The sequence below is a fragment of the Hetaerina americana genome, unplaced genomic scaffold, assembly GCF_022747635.1.
Source record: "Hetaerina americana unplaced genomic scaffold, ioHetAmer1.1.p SCAF_1, whole genome shotgun sequence".
Classification (NCBI taxonomy): domain Eukaryota; kingdom Metazoa; phylum Arthropoda; class Insecta; order Odonata; family Calopterygidae; genus Hetaerina; species Hetaerina americana.
The window spans coordinates 95237774-95261974 of record NW_027286069.1 but is presented as its reverse complement, the minus strand read 5'-3'; the positions used below and the strand labels follow the sequence as shown (position 1 = coordinate 95261974).

Here is a 24201-nt window from a genome sequence, read left to right as displayed (position 1 = left end):
ATAATAATGAAATTAAAGCTAGTTTTATTTGGGCAAGAAAGAATACTTACAATTTAAGATTAAGGGCGTGTAAATTTCAATTTATTTTAAATCTCAATTCCAGAAACACCAGAGACGCCCGCGCTTTCGACAGAAGATTCAGCCAACACTGACGACGTGACCGCCGATGAAAATATTGACGGTATGCATCACGCCAAAGCGGGGTTATTTGGTATTTATTCTACTCATACTTCGAAAATGTCAGTAATATCTCTAATTATTATGATTTGTTCCATAATAATTCGTTCGTCTCTATGGATGCGGGAATAGAGGTGGATGCTATAATAGTCGACCTGTCAAAAGCCTTTGACAAAGTTGACCACGATCGCTTAATGCTTAAGATGGGCCAATTGCCACTACACAGAGATGGAAGAGTAATCTCTTGGGTCAGAAATTTCATGGAAGGTCGAACACAAAGGGTAAAATTAGGAGAAGTGTATTCTGAAAAAGCAAGGGTAACATCGGGAGTCCCACAAGGAAGCGTACTTGGCCCGCTATTGTTTTTAATATATATAAATGATCTCCCAATAAATATTAATTCTCAGTTAAGACTTTTTGCAGACGACTGTATTATCTACAGGAAAGTCGAAAATGACAGAGACCGTGACAAACTTCAGAGGGACATTAATAAAATGGCTGATTGGGTGACAAAAAATGGGATGGATATTAATGTTAACAAATGCAAATCCATCACTTTTAGCAATAAGGTAAATGGAAACCATAGGGAATATAAATTCTCAGAAAATGTCATTCCTAGAAGTGATACTGTCAAATACTTAGGTGTATATTTAACTAAGGACTTAGGGTGGGGGCTAAATGTGGAGTACATCTATAAGAAAGCTTTCAAAACTCTTCATTGGTTAATGAGAAACCTAAAAGGGAGCGTTAGAGCAACCAAGGAGAAGGCTTATCAGACCCTAGTAAGACCAATTTTAGAGTACGCGTCTCTTGTATGGGACCCTCATGAAGAAGGTCATATTAAAAAACTGGAAAAGGTGCAAAGAAAGGCTGCCCGATATGTACTGGGGAAGCATAGGAGGATGGAGAGTGTGTCTGACATGCTAGAAACGCTGGGCTGGGAACCTCTAGAATCTAGAAGAAAAGTAAGCAGACTTTGTGGAATGTTCCGAATTTTGAAGGGGGAGAAAGCTTGGGCAGATCTTAGGAAAGAGGCGGGGAACCCAAATTTTATAGGCAGAAATGATCACAAATTTAAGATAAAATGCCGGGCACAGAGGGCAAATAAAAAAAAATTTTCATTTCTAAATAGAACAATTGTTGAGTGGAACACCTTACCTGCAAAAATATTCGAGCCCTTTCCTAACAGAGTGTATACTTTTAAGAATAGATGTAAGGTATATATGTAAAAATTTGATTTATGTGTGGTGTATGGTATTATATGTTATAGCTTAATTTTTTTTTATGTATCTTTTTTTTTCTTGCTGGTTAATGGTTGTAAATGGGATGGGGATTCACTTGTTTTGTTAAAGAGATCTGTGTTTGTCTGGTTTTATGTATTATATTTTGCAATTGTTTGGGACTTGTGTGCCACCTGACAGTGTCTATTAGCACATGTGTATTTATAATAACAATAGATGTAGATGTATGTGCACGAATGTGTTTGTGTAAGTGATATCATGCATGACTTGTGTAAATAATGAAACTGAGGCTAGTTTTATTGGGCAAGAAAGAGTACTTACAATTTCAGATCAAGGGCGAATTAAATTAAAATTTATTTTAAATCTCAATTTCAGAAACACCAGAGACGCCGGCGCCTTCGACAGAAGATTCAGCAGACACTGACGACGTGATCCCTAATGGAAATATTGACGGTATGTGTCACGCCAAAGCGGGGTTATTTGGTATTTATTCTAATCATAATTCGCAAATGTCAGTAATATTTCTAATTATTACGAATTGTTCCATAATAATGAAACTGGGGCTAGTTTTAATCGACAAGAAAGAATACTTACAATTTAAGATCAAGGGCGTATTAAATTTCAATTCATTTCAAATCTCCATTTCAGAAACACCAGAGACGCCCGCGCCTTCGACAGAAGATTCAGCCGACACTGACGACGCGATCCCAGGTGAAAATATTGACGGTATGTATCACGCCAAAGCGGGGATATTTGGTATTTATTCTACTCAAACTTCGCAAATGTCAGTAATATTTCTTTGAAACTGAGGCTAGTTTTATTGGGCAAGAAAGAATACTTACAATTTAAGATTAAGGGCGAATTAAATTAAAATTTATTTTAAATCTCAATTTCAGAAACACCAGAGACGCCCGCGCCTTCGACAGAAGATTCAGCAGACACTGACGACGTGATCCCTAATGAAAATATTCACGGTATGTGTCACACCAAAGCGGGGATATTCGGTATTTATTCTACTCATAATTCGCAAATGTCAGTAATATCTCTGATTATTACGAATTGCTCCATAATAATGAAACTGAGGCTGGGTTTACTGGACAAGAAATAATACACACAATATAAGATCAAGGGTTGTGAAATTATAATTCATTTCACATCTCAATTTCAGAAACACCAGAAACGCCCGCGCTTTCGACAGAAGATTCAGCGGACACTGAAGACGCAATCCCTGATGAAAATATTGACGGTATGTGTCACGCCAAAGCGGGTATATTTGGTATTCATTCTACTCATAATTCGCAAATGTCAGTAATATCTCTAATTATTACGAATTGTTCCAAATTAATGCAACCGAGGTTCGTTTTATTGGGCAAGAAAGAATACTTACAATTTAAGATCAAGGGTGTGTTAAATTTCAATTTATTTTAAATCTCAATTCCAGAAACACCAGAGACATCCGCGCCTTCGACAGAAGATTCAGCAGGCACTGACGACTTGACCGCCGATGAAAATATCGAAGGTATGTATCACGCCACGGCTGCAGTAAGGGTGGCGGTCCGGGGCACGAATTGCCCCGTGTTGCGGTTTGTTGCCCATGTCGGCAACAATGATGCTTCCAGGTATGGGTCCGAAAGATTTTGAGTGCCTTTAGGGACCTAATACTGAAGTGGATTGTGTTCGGTAGGCATCTGGTGTGGACTTACGGTTGTCCATATGCAACAATGTCCCGCGGACTGACTGCGGTGCTTACGTTTGTAGTCGTATTGAGTCCTTAATCGGAAGGCTTGGAAATTCTTTCGGGACATGGGGGCCGAGTTAGTGGGCTTGAGACCGGTGCTGGGGTCTTTTCGTGCTCCCTTGAACCGCGCTAGGGTTTACTAATCCTCTACGGCGTCGTTTCGGGTGGCTCCTAGGATCTCGAGCTCCGCACATATTTTTTAGGCAAATGCGTAGGTTAGGTAGTGGAGTAAATTGAAATTTAAAGATTAATTTTCCTGATAACGATATTATAATGTGCAGGTCAATTAGTGGGTCTCACAATACGGGGTTGCCTAAAGAAATTTCTCGTAGTACGTACAGTGCTCATGAGACAAAAGAAAGAATCACTTATCAGAATTTGGACCGATCGTATATTAAGACACCCAAAAGACTTATAAATAGCATCACCAGAAAGCAGACTGCAACGAACACAAAGAAGGTGTTAGATGAAGAAATAATGTCCGCAGTAGTAGTTTACTGCCGAAGTTTAAAAAATAAGATACCGGAATTTCACCACCTCATTCATAGCACAGAGTCAGAAATCATTATAGGAACTGAAATTTGGTTAACAGATGATATCGCAGACAGCAAAATATTTCCCAAGTCCTTCACAGTTTATAGAAACGACAGAAAGAATAGAGCCGGAGGAGGAGTGTTTATCGCGGTTAAAACCTCTGGCGTCAATAGAGCTGAGTTATTTTCTGATAGTTGTATAGAAAGTGTCTGGTGCCCAGTAAAAATACCCAGTGCGAAAAGAATATATGTATGTACGTATTATGGACTACCCCATGCTGGCGTTTACTCATTACCAGATCTAGAAAGGCAGATAAAAAGCTTTACATCCGAGAACAATGAACATAGAAAAATTATCGGTGGCGATTTTAATATTCCCCCAGTAGATTGGGATTCCTACAGTTCTATAAATCGAGGTAAAGACGAGGATTTATGCGAGTCCCTCTTATTGACGTTCACCTCGAATTCCCTAAATCAATTAGTCAATTCACCAGCAAGGGAAAAGAACATTCTTGATCTATTAGCTACTAATATACCTGAAAAGGTCTTCAATGTTAGGAGTTATTGATGGAATCAGTGATCACAGGGCTGTAAACGCTAAATTTTCCCTAAGCATAGAAAAGTTAACAAACCTAAGAGAAAAATTTATTTATTCAATAAAGCTGACTATGATGGCTTAAAATGTGAGGTAAACTGTTCCTTTCTTATATTTGACGAATGAAGCCAAACCAGGAGTGTCGAGGATACCTAGAATAGTTTTCTTGTGATAACACGTTCAGCAATACAGAGATTCATACCTAGTAAATACATAAGAGAGAATATGGAATTCCGTTGGTACAACTCTGAAGTACGGAAATCACTAATACGGCAAAGGGTGTGCCATGCCAGAATGAAAAACACGGTTAAAAATTCCTCCCCTGATAAAATCAACGAAACCATACAGAATCACAAAGCATCTAGGTCCACTGCCAAGAAGGCATTCCGGAAGGCGCGGAATTCAAAAGGAAAATATTAGGAGAACATTTGAACGATAACCCAAAGATGTTTTAGCCCTTCATCAGAGAAGTGCAGGGAAAAAAGGCCACCGTAAACTCATTGAGCAACGAAAAGGGGGATAAAGTAACAAGTAGTTTAGATAAAGCCAACATATAAACTCATTCTTCCACTGTGTTTTCAATAAATCCTCCCAGAATATACCAGATAACCTTCCGAAAACATTTCTGCAGCCAATGCAAGCAATCGACTTTTCCACCCGCGGAATAGAGTTACTCCTTAGAAACATCGACTCCAACAAATCTCTGGGATCTTATGAGATAACGGCTCTCGTGTATAAAGAACTGCCGTCTGAAATTGCTCCTAATCTTGATAAAATATTTAATAACTCATTAGCAGAAGAAAACGTGCCAAGCGGCTGGAAGATAGCTTCTGTAACACCCATATTTAAAATTTGAGACCGGGAGGATCCCAGTAATTACAGGCCATTATCGCTCTCCTCCATCTCCTGTAAGATTATTGAACGCATCATTGTTAGTGCCATAATGAGGTACCTCGATAGCCAAGATTTATTGATTAATTACCAACACGGGTTCCGTAAAGGTAGATCCTGCGAAACTCAACCCGCACTCTTTGTTCATGATATAAGGCATCCCGGTGAAAGTAATATTCCAGTTGATGCGATATTCCTAGATTTTAAAAAAGCTTTTGATAAAGTCCCTCATTGCAAGCTTCTCGCGAAGTAGAAAAATTATGGAATACACGGGAGTATTATACGGTGGATTAGACAATTTTTTAAAAATCGCGTTCAAACAGTCGTCCTGGACGGTGTATCATTCGATACTCTCAAGGTCACGTCGGGTATACCACAGGGAAGTGTCATAGGCCCTCTCTTGTTTCTTATTTTCATAAATGACCTCAGTACCGTGGTTAATAGCACGCTCCATCTTTTTGCTGACGATGCGGTGATTTATGGGGACATTCGAAGTCGCGAGAGTCGCGTTAGCAACGACCTAAATACAATCCAGACTTGGCGCGATACATAGCAATTGGAATTATATTTGGAAAAATGCGTAGTAATACATTTATGGGAAAGGAGTAATTCCCTCCCATTTAGTTACAAAGTGAAACAAACAGAAATCGTGAGGGTAGATTTCTTTAAATACTTGGGTGTAACAATTACTCACGATCTGTCCTGGGGAAAGCACATACGAGAAATATGCGGTCGTGCTAATAAAAAATTGGGATTTGTAAAAATAGTGCTGGGTAAATGTGACGTAAAACTGAAGGAACGATGTTTTCTTGCCCTAGTCAGGCCCCACCTAGAGTATGCTGCCAGTATATGGTATCCTCAAGAGATAAACTTGATTTCGGAATTAGATCGAGTTCAGCGGAGGGGGGCTAGATTTGTCAAAAATTGTTATTACCAACGCAGTAGCATAACTGCTTTGCTAGGACATTTGGGCTGGGATTCCCTTAAACAGCGGGGTTTACAATATAGGTTAAACTTATTAAAAACATTTATAGATGGATCCTTCTCCGATGACATCAAACACATAATACGAACCCAAAAGTATTACGGGCGGAGAGATCACGAATATGAGATTAGAGAGATAGACTTCAAGACTGACAGATTTGAATGGTCATTTTTTCCAAGAACAATAAGACACCAGAATGCTTGTAATCGAAATCCCCCTCGACATAATAAGTATTAACCAACAAGATAGGGACTGCGCATGGTTATACTAGTATATTTATATATTTTTTAGCAGGTTCCCCCCACCTTTCCCCATCCATTTGAAAACGGGGATATTTGGTATTTATTCTACTCATAATTCGCAAATGTCAGTAATATCTCTCATTATTACAATTTCTCCACAATAATGAAACCAAGGATTCAGCCGAAATTGGGAGCGGGATCGTCGCTGAAATATTTGACAGTGTGTATAACGCCGAGAAGGACATATTAGGTTTTTATATTTCCCATATTCTTCAAGTATCAGTATTTCCTCTTTCACAATAACAAATAACTTCACAATAATGAACATAGATACGAATTAATAGGCTAAGACAAAATTCACCCAATTCTAAGGCCAAGGGCATGTGAAATTTCTATTTACTTCCAATGTCAATTTCAGAAACACCTGCGACACCGGCGACACCCGCCCTTACAACAGAAGATTCAGGCGCCATTGACAAGGGGATCGACGATGAGACAATCGACGGTATGTATGACGCCAAAATGAGGATGGATTGAGATAGATAGAGCATTTAGTTTTCCATTATTTGCAAGTAACAGTAGTATCTCTCACAATCATGAATTACTCCACAATCAGGAAAGTAAGGCTAGTTTAATTGGGCAAGGAAAACTTAACCAAATCTAAAATCAAAGGCGGGTGAATTTTCAATTTATTTCCAAATCTAAATTTCAGTAACACTTCCAACACCAGAGACACCCGTGCTTGCGACAAATGATTCAGCCGGCGTTGGCAGCGGGATCATCGATGAGATAATTGACAGTTTGTATAATGCCGGGAAGAGCATATTAGGTATTTATATTTCCCATATTCTGCAATTATCAGCAATGTTTCTCACAATTACGAATTTCTCAACAATAATGAGCCTATGTCCGGATGAATAGGTCAAGATAAATTTCACTTAATTCTAAGGCCAAGGGCATGTGAAATTTAAATTTATTTTTAATTTCAATTTCAGAAACACCTGGAACACCAGAGACACCCACGCTTACGACAAAAGATTCTGCCGACATTGACAATAAGATCGACGATGAAATAATCGACGGTGTGTATGACGCCAAAACGGGGATAGGCATTTATGTTTAACATAATTATGCAAATACCATTAGTATATCTCACAATTACGTACGGCTCAATAATAATGAAATTAAGGCTGGTTTAATTATGCGAAAGAGCTAACACCTAATCTTAGATCAAGGGCGTGTGACATTTCAATTTATGGCTAATCTCAATTTCAGGAACAGCTGTAACACCAGAGACACCCGTGCTTACGACAAAAGATTCAGCCGACGCTGACAACGGAATCGACGGTATGCATGACGCCAAAACGGGGATAGTATTAATTAATATTTCCCATTTTTTACTAGTATGAGTAGTACATATCACAATTACGAAATACTCCACAATAATGAAACTAAGCCTGGTTTAATTGGGCATGAAAGAATATACCCAATCTAGCATTAAGGGCGTGTGCAATTTTAATTTATTTTAAATCTCTATTTAGAAACACCTGCAACACGAGAGAAACCCGCGCTGACGACAGAAGATTCAGCCGACATCGACAGCAAGACTGACGGTGAAATAATCGACGGTATGTATGACGCCAAAAAGGGGGATAGTATGTATATATTAATTTTCATATCACAATTAATTATTGCTCCATTATAGTAAAACTAAGGCCGTTAGAATAGGCCAAGACAAATTTTCCCATTCTTAGGTTAAGAGAATGTGAAATTTCAATTTATTTCCAAGTGGAAAGAGTGGCCCTCGGCGAGAAGGAAAGGAGCATGCCCCTTACTGTGCCTAGTTTAGACCCACAGAGCAATTATAATGATGCTTTTCCTTGCTTTTTTGCATTCTCAATAATGGAAGCTAAGTTGCGCATCGCTGTGATCTTGAGAAATATTAATCATTTATAGAATGCACGTGCAAATATGCATTTTTATTAATGTACAGTTGTTCAATATGGTTTTGAATGAAGCGAACATTTCGTTTCTATTTCTATCAATCATAAATGAGAAATGTCTTTTGCTATTGCGTCTCTGAGACATGATCCTTTTTATTATTCCTTTCTATATCCTCGACGACTGGATTCCCGACACAGCCTCCGACAACCCCTTATCTGAGCAAGAAGAGCCAGACATCATTGGCAAACCTTGGGGCATCGCAGACTTTCTGATGAAAACATGGCTTCGGTCCACGGACAAATTTGATAAAATTCAAAATGTAATTGGTGTCCAGAATATAGTTGTTAAATACCTCAAGGGTATGCCCATGTGAATATATCTTACAATGCGATTTTCTCTACTTTGTGGTACGTTAATATAATACGAAATTATCATACGCTAAACCTTGTATTAAGGTCAAAATTATTAAATAAAAATAAAAGAAATTTTCTTTTACTTTTAATATTATTTGTTACCTTTTTAATCCATACTAAAAATACAACTGAGTGAAATAATATTCCTGTAGAAAAAAGCGAGAATGATATTGCCATGTGGTTGAAAAAGACCTAAGTACCTACATTTCTGAGACATGGAAACAGTAAATTCGCTTTATTCATATGTTCTGGTACACTTTCAAGTACTAGTCAGTATTCTAAGATACGGAGGGCAATTTCACTCCGCCATCATGGTATATGATGAGTCACCCTCTCTTCTCACTTTATTAAAAATAATCAATTAAAACCTACAAGAATTTGTGGTTATTTACGTATAGGCTACTTTCCATTAACTCAGATTGTGAAACAAATTCTTACATCAATGTCATTGAACCAAAATGCAATGAAAATGTTTTCTATCAATGGCATTTTTTCAACTCAACCATGTTTAGAAAGGAGTGAAGGTGCAAAATTTAGGAGGCCATACTCGTAATTGAATATCATTTACCATGATTCACGAAAGATACCATAGGCATGAAAAGATTATCAAAACGCTCTATAGCTTTGCAAGTTCAAGCAATATCAAAAATTTAGTAAGAATTAATAGTTTTTTAAATGAACATGCATAATTGCAGATAATTCTTGTTTATCTGAATTTTTATGTTGAGATCAATTAGCTACGTATACAAATGAAACTTTCTGTGCATCAAACAAAGTTTACATTCTGCCTCAAAGATTCCTTGCACGAGGTATATGTATTATATATACGAGCAATATATGTATTATATTCCTTGCACGAGGTATATGTATATGTATTAACCGGATTGGTTTTTTTAAGTCTAGAATTACTGGAAGTCGAAAGAAAATTATCCAGGTCATAAATCGGGTACACGATGTTGTGGTAAAATTTAACACTTTATTGTAATTCGTTCCAACAAATCACCTACGGGTCACGTACCTCTAATACTTAAGTCACCATAATCTGCCATGGAAAAATATCAAGACCGCATCATGTAACCAATAGCAATGGGATATTTCAAAACTTAAAGATTTAAAGGATATCATATGAATCAAGCAGCAGTGTGCATATGCAGGGAAGTTGTTCTCAGGCCAAGGGATCGATTGAAGGAAAGTCTTCCGTGAATTCAGACGAGAAGTTATGAAGAACAGGTTTGATAAGCACTTAACCTGAAAAGGAAGTTATAACAAACGTCTTCCAAATATACCTCTTTGACACGATTACTTTTGAGTTGAACTAACCTGTCAATGCGGGATAACTCCCTACTAACCACCAAAGGGAAAGAACCCTTCCGCTTCTCGCGCCGGGCGGTTTCCAGGTGATGTCCCACCACTGAACTGTTCTGATCTTCTAAGGAGGGAGACGAATGTTGCCCACGGGAGCGGATTAGGTTTAACGTTTTTCCTCATAACTAATTTTGTCAGTATTCTGTACTAAGGGAACAAAAGTTAATATTTCCTTCAAGGCAAATATCGTAGCCACACGTACCAAATACATCAATAATGACAACATTGTAAACCAAAAAAATAACTTATATATGCATTGGGAAAATTGAAGCAAGTTTTGAATCTAGCAAATGAAAATATGAATTACTATTTTCGCGAGTTATAAAGGTTGTGATGATAAATAACATATAAAAATGAGCTTTCATTATAATCGTTCGTTCTGTATATAAGAAACTTCGATATCCCAAAGCCCAATTACGATTACCCTAATGTCTGTCAATGATACTCCAAAAACAAAATTTCTATTGGTCACGTACTACTGGACGTCTACCTTGATAATAACACTTTTTGAGTGTTGTCATATATTTCCATTAGGAAAAGACAAGGTACCGTAGTTTAAATGACATTTACTTTCAAATATGGTTTCGTCAAAATATTTCTTGGGTGAAATTAATAAATAAACATAATGATATTTAATGAAAAATGATGGTTTTCCTTGCTTGTAAAAAACTTTGAAATTTAATTAAATAATGCATTCACGTCTCCTCGTTAAATACATTCATTATCTCACATTTTTTCCTGGTTTATCTAAAGATGGAGTTGGTACACACAAAAAATTTGAAAAAAACCATTATTCATTAGGCTTTATTAAAACATTCAATGTTGGAAACTTTTCATAATATAATACCGAATTATATTGTATAGCTTGTTTGCAGTCGTATTATGGTTTGCACGTCGAACCCCATGGTGAAGGCACTAGCTCGAAATGACGGTTGACTTGGTAGCTTTCGCCGCATAAGTCCTATACTTTTACTGATTTTGTAGCGTTATGAGATGCTCATGAGAGGTGTGTATTATGTGACATTTGTGGTGGGAGGACCTGTGGATGAGGCCTTTCAATCATTCATCTTAAACATTTAAATATCTAATTTATCGGTAATATCAATGAGCATCAGTTGTGAAATAGTGAGAGGCAAAGGGGAAGGAGACAGATGTAGAGGGAGGAGATCAGTTTTCTGAAGTATTTACGAATAATAAGGAATGAAGAAAAGAAATGAAGAATACAAAGCAAGAAAAGTCCTACGCATTACAAAGATATTGTTTGAAATCTCCATCGTACCATCGGAAAATGAGACCATTCCTTCAGAGCGAATAATTGCAAACCGGAAAGTTTAAAAATGTTGTATTTTCCGAGATAAATTAAAGAGGGAATTAAATATACTCGTAAAATATATTACCCCCATCAACAAGGGAAAAAATAAAAGCATAAGGCAAGTAGAAGATTTACTTTTCTGCATAGCTATTGGAACTATCTATGCCAACGCCTATTGTCTGTATTTGGAGGTATAGGTATTGTTATTTATTCCATTTTTTCCCTCGCGTAGTTCATATTAGTTTTATTCTCACCGATCATTTAAGAAAATTTTCAGTAATTTTAAGAGCTTTTGTCTTTGTTGACATGTTTTTGCTAATCAAGTTGATGGTCTTTTTTCACGAATGCAATATGAGTAATTATTTTTTAGCTAATATGGCAAGATTTTTTATTTTAGCAGATCCTTTCATGTACAGTACGTAATCGCAACCCTTCTCGCTCTAAGCATACCTGATGCTGACGCATCCACTGCCACACACCCAGACGAACGCATTAAGGGTAACTTGCAGGCGTAGAAGTAAGTGTCCTAAGTATTGGTTACTAACGGGGCTCGGTCACTCGTGGAGAATTCGCTGAGGATGAGAGCCTACCGTACCACTCCGATGTTGTCGTAATTATTATGGAGGACCACAAAGTGGTCGTCCGAACGGGAACCTAGTTAATCATCCAGGTGAGGATCGGCCAAAAAAGAAGATTGGTTAGGGGGGGGGAATGATTTGAGGGATAAAATGTTTTAAGGAAAAAGATAAAAGGGTTGAGGAAGAGCATGGAAACAAGAATTTGCTGAGCCATTTCAATGGAAATACCATATTCATCTGGGAATGCACGATTTCCAATGGCAGCAAAAGTTAACTGACCGCAAGAGAGGAGGGAGTAATGGAATTGAAGTGTGTGGGGGATATCGGAGGGGTTAATGGCGAGCATCTTCAGTGTGTGAGAATAAATGAGTGAATAAATGAATGAATGAAAGAGGGAGGAGTCGATGGGTCTCAAGTCTAAATGAAAACTGTTGACTGATTTTTGGACAAAGATAAGGTCATCGGAATACAGGATGTGGTGGGAGGTTTTTAAAATGTGCAAGTCTGCTGGAGACAGAGTGGTTGGTATCCATTAAGTGATTAGCGATGCTGGGATTTTCCAATAAATTGAATCTAAAATAGCCTACGATTCTTGAATCTAATGAGGAGATTGAGCATTGTTTATTCAGTACACGTTTTAAGGGAACACTGCAAATCCTAAGATTTTCAGTTTAAACCAAACGGGCAGGAAATCATCAAATTCCCTGTATTAAAATACCCAGGATTTTTTCAGCATAAATTATTATCGATAGTCAACCGGTTAAGGTAGGTTTTTGATAGACACAAGTTTAGAAACGGCGAAGCGAAAATTTCCTTTCTCCTACGAAAGCACAACCAGACATCCAACCTTAAAAAAGGCCCCTTTTCAATTTTGTATACTTCCTCCCTTCATTCCGTCCAACATCCCGATCCTATCTCTGTCCCTTCCTCGCTTGCGTAACATTCTCCCATCTTTCAGAGTTTTTAACATCCCATCGCCAATCAGAATGCTCTCTGCATCCATATTTATCACCTCTTTTGGATTTCTCCTGACAATCCTCTTTCCTCTCTCACCATATCTAACTCATCCTCGTTTGTTTTCCTTTCTGTCCCCTTCACCATCTCTATCCCTCTACAACCCATATTTCACAAACCTCCAATCTATGCCTACCATCCTGCTTTAATGGTCATATTTCCGCACTGCACTTACCCACGCTCCATATAAAAGTTTGAAGGAGCCTTTATTTAACCTCCTTACTCAACTTCCCTGTCATCAAATCCCTCTACCTTGTGAAATCTCCTTTCCCTAACGCAATTCTTCTCCTTATATTTCTAAATCTTTGACCATTTTGGTACTAAACTATTTCGAGGCAACTCCTTGGCAGACTAACAAACTAAAGTTTGGTAATCCGAAAACCTAACTAATATCATGAATTCCCCTCCGATTTTTACTCCTAACTACACCTCTTCGCATAGCACTGCTGAAGACTAGCCATATTTCTTAAATTCAGTAAGTTTGTAGCACTTCATGTATCGCCACTGAAGTATCGCTATGTAAATAGTCCAAAACCAAACTTTCCATTGTGTGATTATTTACCGCGACTGTTACCGTAATTCAATCGTCAATAAATTTTGATCTTTTGCAATATATCACTTGTACGTGTAATTTATAGAATTACCAGCCTAATGCATTCGCGTATATCGTTCGGACAGGGCAGTATTGATTTAAAACAAAATTCGTTGCAAAATAAAGGTTGTGACAACAGCTTAGGTAAATCTACGTTATCAAACGAGAGATGAATTTTATAAGGTGTCGAATACGGACGACTATGCTCGTGATTATAATGATGTGTTAGATTGTGACCTGGTGATGTTAGTAATTAAGATGATACCAATGGTTCCTGTGTTTATTTTAACCACCGTTGTTCTGGCTACTGTTTGTGAAAGATGATTGCTGTTAGTGGGTCGCACATCATCATGACAGAGTGTCAGGACTGTTAAGATAATGTTGTTTAAAAAATTGGAAAATTGTCTAAGCGGAAAATCGATTTCTGTACATGCGTGTATACACAAATACCTACTATAAAGAACGTTTCGAAATCATACTTTTTAGATGACTTGAAAAAGTAAGAGAAATGCAGGGAGAACTTTATCGAACTAAAACGAGATTATGTTCAACAGTAAAAAAAATCCCAAATTAATTTACTTTCCTATCTCTTCCTAAGGACTTATTGAACGACCGACGTATTTAGTAAACAAAAATAAAGTAGAGTATGATTTTTACATTCGTTTCATACGTTTAGGTTTGTGCACATTTTTAGTAGGTAATATAGCGGTTAGGGTAAGTTTCAAATGGACACAATCTTCCAAATAATTCTCTTGTCTCTCCTGAAAGTATACAATCCAAAACCCTCTTCAAACAAAAGCCCCTCCTCAACTCCTTATACTACTTCCTTCCTCCCCTCATTCCATCCAACATCCCCAACCTATGCCATCCCATCCTCGCTTGCCTGACATCCTTCCCCCTATAACAGACTTCAACATCCCTTTGGGAATCAAAATGCTCTGCTTCCATCTTTTCTGCCTCTTTTGGATTTCTACCAAAACTCCTTCCCAATCCCGCACCATTCCTATCATTTCCTCGCTTGATTTTCTTTCTGTCCTCTTCACTTTATCCATCCTTCTCCACGCCCACATTCAAAAATGCTCCGATTTACGCCGATCATCCTACCTCAGTGACCATTTCTCCGCGCCGTAAATAGCTATGTTCCCAATGAAAGTTTAGCGAGCTTTTCTTAACACCCTTAGCTACCCACTCTGTCATCAAATCTCCCCTCTTTGTGAAAATTTCTTTGCCTGACGGAATTCCTCTCCTTATGCCCCAAGTGCTTTGCCCATTTCGATAAAAAATACTTCCACCAAAAGTAAACTGTTTCATCTGCCCTCGTGTTTGCCCTTCCATACGTTAACTAAGCCTATTTCTTTCTTAAAAACAGCATTGCCTTTGTCTCAGTTACACTAATTCTGAAACATAAAATAACTGTTCTACCTACTCTAGTTCATAGACTACTATCTTAATAAACCCCGAGATTTTGGGGGAGTTAAAGGAACAAGATATTGTGACGAAATACCGTACATACAATATCACAGGCATTCGTAGTCATGCGAGATGCACCACGGTCCCGGACATGGCGAAAGATTTTTACACTCTGAAATTGTTGCGTTATCATGCATTAGCGGATGCATATTTAGCGGATGACTCAGTTCAAGCAACTGTGGCGGCATTTTCCTCAGTTTCTTGGAATTTTTCTATTTTCATATTTTAATTAGCCTTTCTCTTCACCAAAAATGGCATAACTTTGTGCGGGTTATATTTATTCTCATACCATATATGTTGCATAAGGTTTCCATTGCACTAAGCAATGCTTGCCACCCTTTGCCTGGTCGACAAACTAGCATCAGCGCCTAAACTGATTAATGAATTCTCAGCCGACTTTCATTCCTTTACCAAACCTCTTTAATCATTTTCTCCTAATATAACTGAGCAATGCAAGTGATAATGGACAACCCTGCCTCACTTCTCTTCCTACCACTTCCTATCCTAACTCTCCATCCCCCACTCGCACCTGAGCAATCTGAGATATGTTCATTTAGCGGATTAGTCTCCTATCCACTCTTATTTTCTGCAATTCCACTAATTAGTATTCCCTATATCGTATATCTTTTAAAAAACTAAGAAACAGGAAATTACGTCCTGATTGGAATCTATTTTCCTTCCAGAACAGGAAAATGTACTAGAAAATCGACACTGCATTTCATTCCTGTGGAGAATATACCGTCAATCACATCCGTTATGTGGGTGTAGGTTTACTAGCGCCTTAAATAATATATTCGCAAAACGCCAATCCCATTTACTTAATATTGACGCTGGAATATATTTCATTGTTTAATGCAAAGAGCGTCAAGAAGAAATGTTTAACGTATGATTATTCACTATTGCTACCTACTTTGAAAATTAGTCCCCTGCATTAGGTACCTAATTTTTATGTGCTCAAGTTTGAAGCGGAAACAAAAGAGCATGTCATTTATATAATGCTAAAATCGACCATTCACATTTATGATCAACTTCCATGATACAAAGCAAATATTAATATAATCCGGACTATAATATAGCATTCATATTGAATGTGGCAATTAAATGACATGATGTTATTTATAATTTTTCATACCTTGGTAATCTGATGAAATATGATAGCTCGTGGTGACCAATGCTATGAAATAAACGCGGTCTTGTGGAAGTGCAGGCACGTGGAAAATATTTTCTAAATTCTAATGAAAATACAATCACGTACGAAACAAAACAACGATTTCCTGGATGAGAGTGCGTTGGAAAGAGGTCGGTCAAAAAGGGGGAATGGAAGGGAGAGGTGTATATAAGGGCGCGACCGATTCAGAGCGATATCAGAATACGCTCTGACACTCCTTGAGCGAGATATTTTCAACTAACAGAAATGATTTTCGGTCCACTCGCCTTTGTCTTACTCGTTGTAGGCGCTAAGGCAGCCAGCGTAAATATACCAGGTAAGAACCTTATAACTTAATTTTTGCTGAAAATCAAACAACTCTCGGATTTATGATTTTGGAGATTCTCTGACGATTTTGACCATGAAAATTCGAAATGAAAATCCAGGTCTTTTAAATTGATAGAAAAAATAAATTACCTGGATATTTCACTCAAAAAACTATTGATTTAAATGTTTCGAAATAAACACTTTCCCTGGAGCAGACAAACCTCTAATAGAAAACAAAGTAAATCGAATGCATGGGACATTATTAACTAAACTGAAAAAATCATATTTTCTGGGCGGAATTTGATGCAAATTAATCAAAAATAAAACGAAATTTAAACTTAAAGTTGTATCTAAATGTGTTATCTAAAGATAGTTTTAAATAAAAGACTCAAAGAGTATTTGGTGTGCTTGAGGTAGAATTGGGAAATAACTTTCGTGCTACCAGAAACCCGTATTAGAGTTAGAGAAAACTGATTAGAAGATGTAATTTGTTGCATTTCCCTGGATACTTAGAAGGGAAAATTTCCACAAAATCACCAAATATTTCAGCGGAAAATACAACCGTTGTAGTATTTAGGGGAGGCTACCGACAGCTGAGGTCATTTGCGCCATAGGGGATGGACAGGAAAGGATGAAGGGTGGAGAGAACTATGCCTACTCTTTACGAAAGGCGCCAAGGGGTTCGCAGCTTAACGTCCCATCCGACGGACGGCGTACTCACTCAAAGTGCCCTCCACAAAGCATCTCAAGTAGGGATCGAGCTACCTCTGAAAAATATTCAACACCGCCAGGATTTGAACCCGGGCTGAGTGGGAAGCCAGTACGTTAGCCCCCACACCATCTCGATCCCCAAATACAACCGTTCCACAGGACTCGGAGAGAGAGGCACCCGCGACGGGTGTTAGACACTTTATACTCCCAAATTAAAAAGTGAAATGTGAGCATCGTAAAATGAAAACTAATTAGATTTTCATTTGTATAGTAGGAAACATGAAATATTTTCGGGAGGACCTAATAACTTCCAAGAATTTGGGATAAACATATTTTACAATACCTAACTAGAGCTGTAATTAAAATTTAGCCTAATAGATATAATTATTAGCAATTCTTTAATGCGAGTAGAGGAAGATTTCACGGAAACTTCAGATTTGAAAAATATTCCATTGTATTCGTATACCATACTTAATATGTCGGACCATGGTCCAATTTCTCCAACCGTTGAGAAATTGTGGATGCATAAAATACTCAACTAAGAGACAGCCAACATCAATTAATATTCGAATTTACCCATTCAAGCAACTTTTTTTCCAAATGGTTCACACCTTAACGAACCCGAAGAAGATGACAGAGAAGGGAGCAAGATTAAACTTTCTGAAATGGAAGTTTCTTTTTATGTGCTCTCTGTTCATACTTTTGTGTTCTATTGTACCATCCAATTGTTATATTGCTCTCCTGAGTGCAATTCATTATCGAGATATATATATATATAATACATTGAATTACCACATAAGCGGATAGTTTGTCTAATTAGGTACATTCTTGTAACAATGTGAGCAGACACTTAGTAAACTTTCTAAATTACGAATAATATAGGATGCAACGTATGACAACGCTCACCCATATTAGATATAGGCGATCAAATAAAATAACTCATAATTTTTCTCTTTTATTATTGATCACTATTACCGAAACACCTATACCATTAGAGGCACCCGAAACTACGGCAGAGGTTTCAGCCGGCATTGACAACGGGATCGACGATGAAATAATCGACGGTATGTATGACACCAAAACGGGGATAGTAGGAATTCATTTTTTCCTGCTATTTGCAAATATCAGCAATATCTCTCACATTTACGAATTGCTCCACAATAATAAAACTAAGGCTGGCATGATTAATATGATAAAATTCACCCATTCTAAGATCAAGAGCGTGTGAAATATCAATTTATTTTTAACCTCAATTTCAGAAACACCTGGAACACCAGAGACACCTGAGCTTACGACAGAAGATTCAGCCGAAATTGACAATGGGATCGACGATGAAATAAAAGACGGTATGTAAGACGCCAAAAAGAGTATAGTAGACATTTACATTTTCCATAATTTGCAAGTATCAGTACTATCTCTCATAACAAAATAATGAAGCTTAGACTAGTTTAAAGCGGCAAGAAAGAGTTCACCCAATCTCAGTTCAAGGGCGTGTGAAATTTTTATGTATTTCCAATCTCAATTCCAGAAGCACCTGTAACACCAGACACACCCGTGCTTACGACAAAAGGTTTAGCCGACGCTGACAACGGAAACGACGGTATGCATGACGCCAAAACGAGGATAGTATTAATAAATATTTCCAATTTTTTGCGAGTATGAGTAGTATATATCACAATTACGAAATACTCCACAATAATTAACCTAAGGTCGGTTAGATAGGCCGAAACAGAGTTCACCCAATCCTAAGGCCAAAGGCGTGTGCAATATCAAATAATTTACAATCTAAATTTCAGAAACACCTGTAACACCAGAGACACCCGAGACTACGAGCGATGTTTCAGCCGACATTGGTTACAGCAAGAGCAATGAAAATGGTAATGGTATGCATGACGCCAAAAAGGGGATATTAGGTATTTCTATTACCCATATATATATATATATATATATATATATATATATATATATATATATATATATATATATATATATACATTATATATATATAAATTTTTATTTAATTTTAATACAAGAGTCTCTCTTGAAGAAGGCCTCTGAGAGGGCCGAAAGCTCGAACAATTTACCGTGTGAGTGTTCTTTTATATGTCTATTCTTTTCTATTTGTGTTATATTGTGTCAGCCCATTATTGTGCCGCTCGTGTGAGTTTTTCCGTACAATCATATATATATATATATATATATATATATATATATATATATATATATATATATATATATATATATATATATATATATATATATATATATTACATGTGGGTCGCGGTAGTCCAGGGGGTAGAGCGTTGGACTACTGACCGGGTTCGATTCCCGGGCAAGGCACTCTGAACACCTGCAGCTCCACCCAATATATGTGATTTTTCGGGGACCAGATCTTCCTGGCAAACCATAACCGGCACAGGGAAAGGAACTGGCCCCCCTACCCTGATGTGTGAATTTCACACGCCGTATATGGCTTAGTACTGGGTGAGCTCTGCCATCACCTACCAAACCAAATTTCGGGTTGATTATTGTGTTTATGTACATATATACAAAAACACACGTTGTTAGCCAGAAACGTTAACTACGTACAAAAATTAGAAACATAAAAAAGCAATTACAATTGAGTTTATCTGAATAGTTCTATGGCACAACTACCTTAATCAACGGAAGGAAGAAAACTGAGGATGCGGGGTATTTATGAGAAATGTCTTTCGCTATTGCGTCTCTGAGACATGATCCTTTGTATTATTCCTTTCTATATCCTCGACGACTGGATTCCCGACACAGCCTCCGACAACCCCATATCTGAGGAAGGAGAGCCAGACATCATTGACAGACCCGCGGACATCGGAGACTTTCTGATGAACCTATGGCTTCGTTCCACGGAAAAAATTGATAAAACTCACAATATAATAGGTGTCCAAAATATAATTGTTAAATACCTCAAGGGTATGTACATGTGAATGTATCTTACAATGTGATTTTCTCTACTTTGTGGTACGTTAATATAATACGGAATTATCATACGCTAAACCTTGTATTAAGGTCAACATTATTAAATAAATATAAAAGCAATTTTCTTTTACGTTTGATATTATTTGTTACCTTTTTAATCCATACTAAAAATCCAACTCAGTGAAATAACATTCCTGGAGAAAAAGCGATAATGACAATGCCATGAGGTTAAAAAAGACTAGTCAGTACCTATGTAGCAGTACCAGAAGTACTAGTCAGTATCCTAAGATGTGGAGGGAAATTTCATAAGCTGCCTTGGGCACGTCATGGGTCTCTTCCCTGGTTTTCCTCAATTTCTCGCAAAATTTAATGTTGTAGCCCTGTTCCAATAACCAGCTCATGACAGAGCTCAACGAGGTCACTTTGTAGAGGTTTAACCAACGACCGATCGACACTCCGCAAAGGCTGAGAGCCAACTGCCACCGGCCTCCAGCCTTTCCTGAGACTCCCCTCCTTCGAAACCAGCCAGAGAAACCGCCGCCCGTCGGGGTATTTGACTGATTGAAAAAACACGTCATCATACGTCGCCCTCTCCGATATTTTGCCAGAAAATCGCGGCAGTCAAGGTTGGGGAGTGGTTATGACTCATCTAAGTTGGTATACCATTATTAGGTATTAGTGAAATAGTATTGAATAAAGAAAAAAATTAAGATGCTATCCAAATCAACGAAAACCCCGGACCTAAGTCAAAGGCGCCAATGAAGGAAGACTAACTTGGCAGATTAGGCTAAAATTTTTATTTTTCACGACCATGATTTCGTCGCAAGACAACATCATCGGGCCTGACGCTGTGGCCAGACCTGATGATGTTGCCTTGTGACGAAACCATGGTCGTAAAACATTAAATTTCTAGAAGAAATTGCCAAGTTAGTCTTCCTTTATTTACGCCTAGCATGAAATACTTCTACCAAGTAACGCTTGAGACAGTATCCTACCTAAGGCAAAGGATTCTAAATTCTTATTTGTTAGACAATAATCTAATATTTTGTCTTGAACGGCATGATAATGTCGTTTCTTTTGATAATTCAGCTATTTGAAATTTTCAAATTTGGAATGACGTAAACAAGGCTCCCTCGTTGTAGCTCGTTTGCAAACGAAAATTCCACCGACATCTTCAGCTTCAGCCTCATGCAGGCAATGACATGACAAAGCGCTAATAATTAATCCAACTTAGCTTCCCAGGCTATGTCACCAAAAAGCGCGTCCGTAGGTGTTAGCGACTGGAAGAGAGACTTGCACTTACCGGCCTCCAAAGGTCCCACTTCTCCCGAAGATAGGCGAGTTGTTCCTGCGATGTTGTGCAGCGGGGCTCACGATTAACCACAAAGAGAGAGAAAGAGCACTTCCACACCTCATATCGAACGGTTTACAAGTGAATAACCCAAGGATTCGCCCCAGAGCTGCCCGCGGCAGTCGACAGGGGAAGAGTGGGGGGAGAGGGGGTTACACTGAAAGTGAAATGGGATCGGACCCGACGAGCAAGTAGGTAGGATTTTTAAATGGTAGACACCTCGGATTTCAAAGAGAGACATGAGAAAATAGTTCAAATGTGGCCTTTTGTATATTATTACACGACTAGAGAACTTAACGTGTTCATGTGCAGTACTGTATTTCCACGATGGGTGGATTATTTGACAATCCTAGGATGAGGCATACCACATTCCCTCTCCTACTTCCTCTCTTCCGTGCCCTTGACGTAGATTTGTAGCCTATGCTGCAGCTGCATTCAATCCAGTAAAACTATTTTTCTTTCCCCAATCCTCATCTAATTAACAAACAATGATGTCAACCAAATCTTAAGAGTTAAGAATAGGCCAGGATATGCCCAGACCATCCTGTCAGCCACAACTGGGGGGGGGGGGGGGGAGGCTTTTCGCTGTATTGAATTAAAAAGAAAGCATAAACTAAGTTGTCAAATCGAAGTATTGATATGGTAGAGTTCACCCAATAATATTGCCATCGGGGCATGAAATTCACAGGACAGAGGAGACTTAAGCTTTTCCTGTGCCCCCTATTGTTTACCAGGAAATTCTGATACCTGAATTATCACACCGCTTGGGAGATTCTGAAGGTGCCCAGAGGCATGCCGGGAAATCAAACCCATCCTCCAGTCAGTAGGTCAGCTCTACAACCGGACTACCACATCCCTGTATTGATTTGTTAAATGCAATAAATGATAATATAACAATATCAAACAGACAAAATGGACATCACAGTTTCAGGCTTAACTTTGAGGAATTCCTTCATGATGAGGGTAAAAAAGAAACTTTACACTTCCACAATAAAGATCTAATATTTCACGACCATGGTTTCAATGCTGAGCATGATCATCAGGTAACATATATAAAAATTTTCCAACTTATATAGTCTGGCTCCAAGAGGGGAGTAAGGTAGGGGGAATAAGGGAGAGAAGAGACTATTTTTATTTATGTTACCTGATGATAATTCACAGCATCGAAACCATGGTCATGAAATATTAAATCTTTATTGTGGAAGTGTAATTTCTTTTTTACCCTCATCAGATAAAATGGAACTTTGGCGGAAACCAATGAAATCCTATCTTTTGAGTGGTCGTTCGGATATAAGAATACATATAACCATGTATGCTTACATATAATAATTATGCAAACTTAATTCTCACTTCATTGAATATTGCTTTTTAAAGTAGAGCTCTCTCAAATAAATGTGAAGAAAATTTAGTCCCTAATACCAACATACAAAATAGTTCATTTAAAAACTGATCGATAAGTACCCATAAATCGCATGAAAGTATAAGTACTTATTCTGCAGGGGCAATGGTATACCACATGTGCCCGCTGTTTATAAATATTGCCAAGTGATATATCTCTTGTGATGTGAAAGCTCTTTCCTCTAAGCAAAACTCATTTTACAGCATGAAATAACATCACCGATGAACTTGGTCACTGTTTAGGTTTACATGCCACCAAGCACTCATAATGTGGAAGAGGTCGATAGGGTAAAATATCAGTTAAAGGACATAATCGTAAAAGCAATTGAATTCTGCAGGAGATAGGGATTAGTCATCACCAACACTTGGTTTAGACACCACATAAGGCATACGTATACATGGAAAATGCCAGGTGACTCATAAAGGTATAAGTTAGATTATATTACGCATGCTTAGGTACAGATTTAGGAACAGTGTGATCGAGTTACAGAGAGTCCAAGGAGGGGATGTGGACTCTGGTCACAATTTAGCCATTAAGTGTGGTGTCCGATTCAAAAAGATAAGGCAGGGAAGGTGGATTCGGAAATGGAAGGTAGAAGTACAAACTGGATCGGCCAGGAAGGAGTATAAGCTGGCTGTAAGGAAATCATTCGTGATGGAACTGAGCTGAGTACCATTGATGAAAAATGGGAATGCATCAAAAAAGGGATAAAGTAGCCACAATAGAAACGGGAACAGTTATTTAGAAAAGGACAAGGAAACCATGAATCATGGATAAGATGATTCGAAAGATAAATGAGGGAAGGAAATGGAAGAATGTAAATACAGAGTTAGGTAGAATGAAGTACAAAGAGTTAAATAATAAATTGAGACGGATAACAAATAAAGCAAAGGAACCATGGCAGGAGAGACAGTGCAAGGAGATGGAAAGTTTGCAGAGGAAGGGAGAAATAGATTTACTATAGAAGAAGGTTAAATCACTAGTAGGAAGTAAGAAGGGAAGATCTAAGTTAATACTTAGAGATAAGCCAGGTAAAATAATAGTTGAACTAGGAAAGATCCAAGAGAGATGGAAGGAATATTTGAAGAAATTTATGGTAAATACGTTAGGCCAGCAAGCTGTATGCCTGTACATGTTTTATTTGTCTGGTCCACATTAAAATATCATCAGAAAATTTCAAATATTTCAATGATGAAATCAGCAAATACTTTGATTCAAAAG

General features: G+C 37.9%; 1 protein-coding gene across 1 annotated transcript in view; it reads left to right on the top strand.

The window, feature by feature from the left end:
* The window catches only part of LOC139691944 (dentin sialophosphoprotein-like), a 105603-nt gene extending 85365 nt beyond the window's left edge, over positions 1–20238 (top strand). The window contains exons 25-38 of the mRNA XM_071589941.1: positions 104–181; positions 1794–1871; positions 2067–2144; positions 2315–2392; positions 2587–2664; positions 2860–2937; positions 6821–6907; positions 7398–7484; positions 7678–7749; positions 7944–8030; positions 8544–8705; positions 18535–18621; positions 19072–19158; positions 20063–20238. Coding sequence (XP_071446042.1) covers positions 104–181; positions 1794–1871; positions 2067–2144; positions 2315–2392; positions 2587–2664; positions 2860–2937; positions 6821–6907; positions 7398–7484; positions 7678–7749; positions 7944–8030; positions 8544–8705; positions 18535–18621; positions 19072–19158; positions 20063–20238 — 1313 coding nt within the window. The remainder of the gene's footprint in view (positions 1–103; positions 182–1793; positions 1872–2066; positions 2145–2314; positions 2393–2586; positions 2665–2859; positions 2938–6820; positions 6908–7397; positions 7485–7677; positions 7750–7943; positions 8031–8543; positions 8706–18534; positions 18622–19071; positions 19159–20062) is intronic.
* Positions 20239–24201: the final 3963 nt, after the last annotated feature.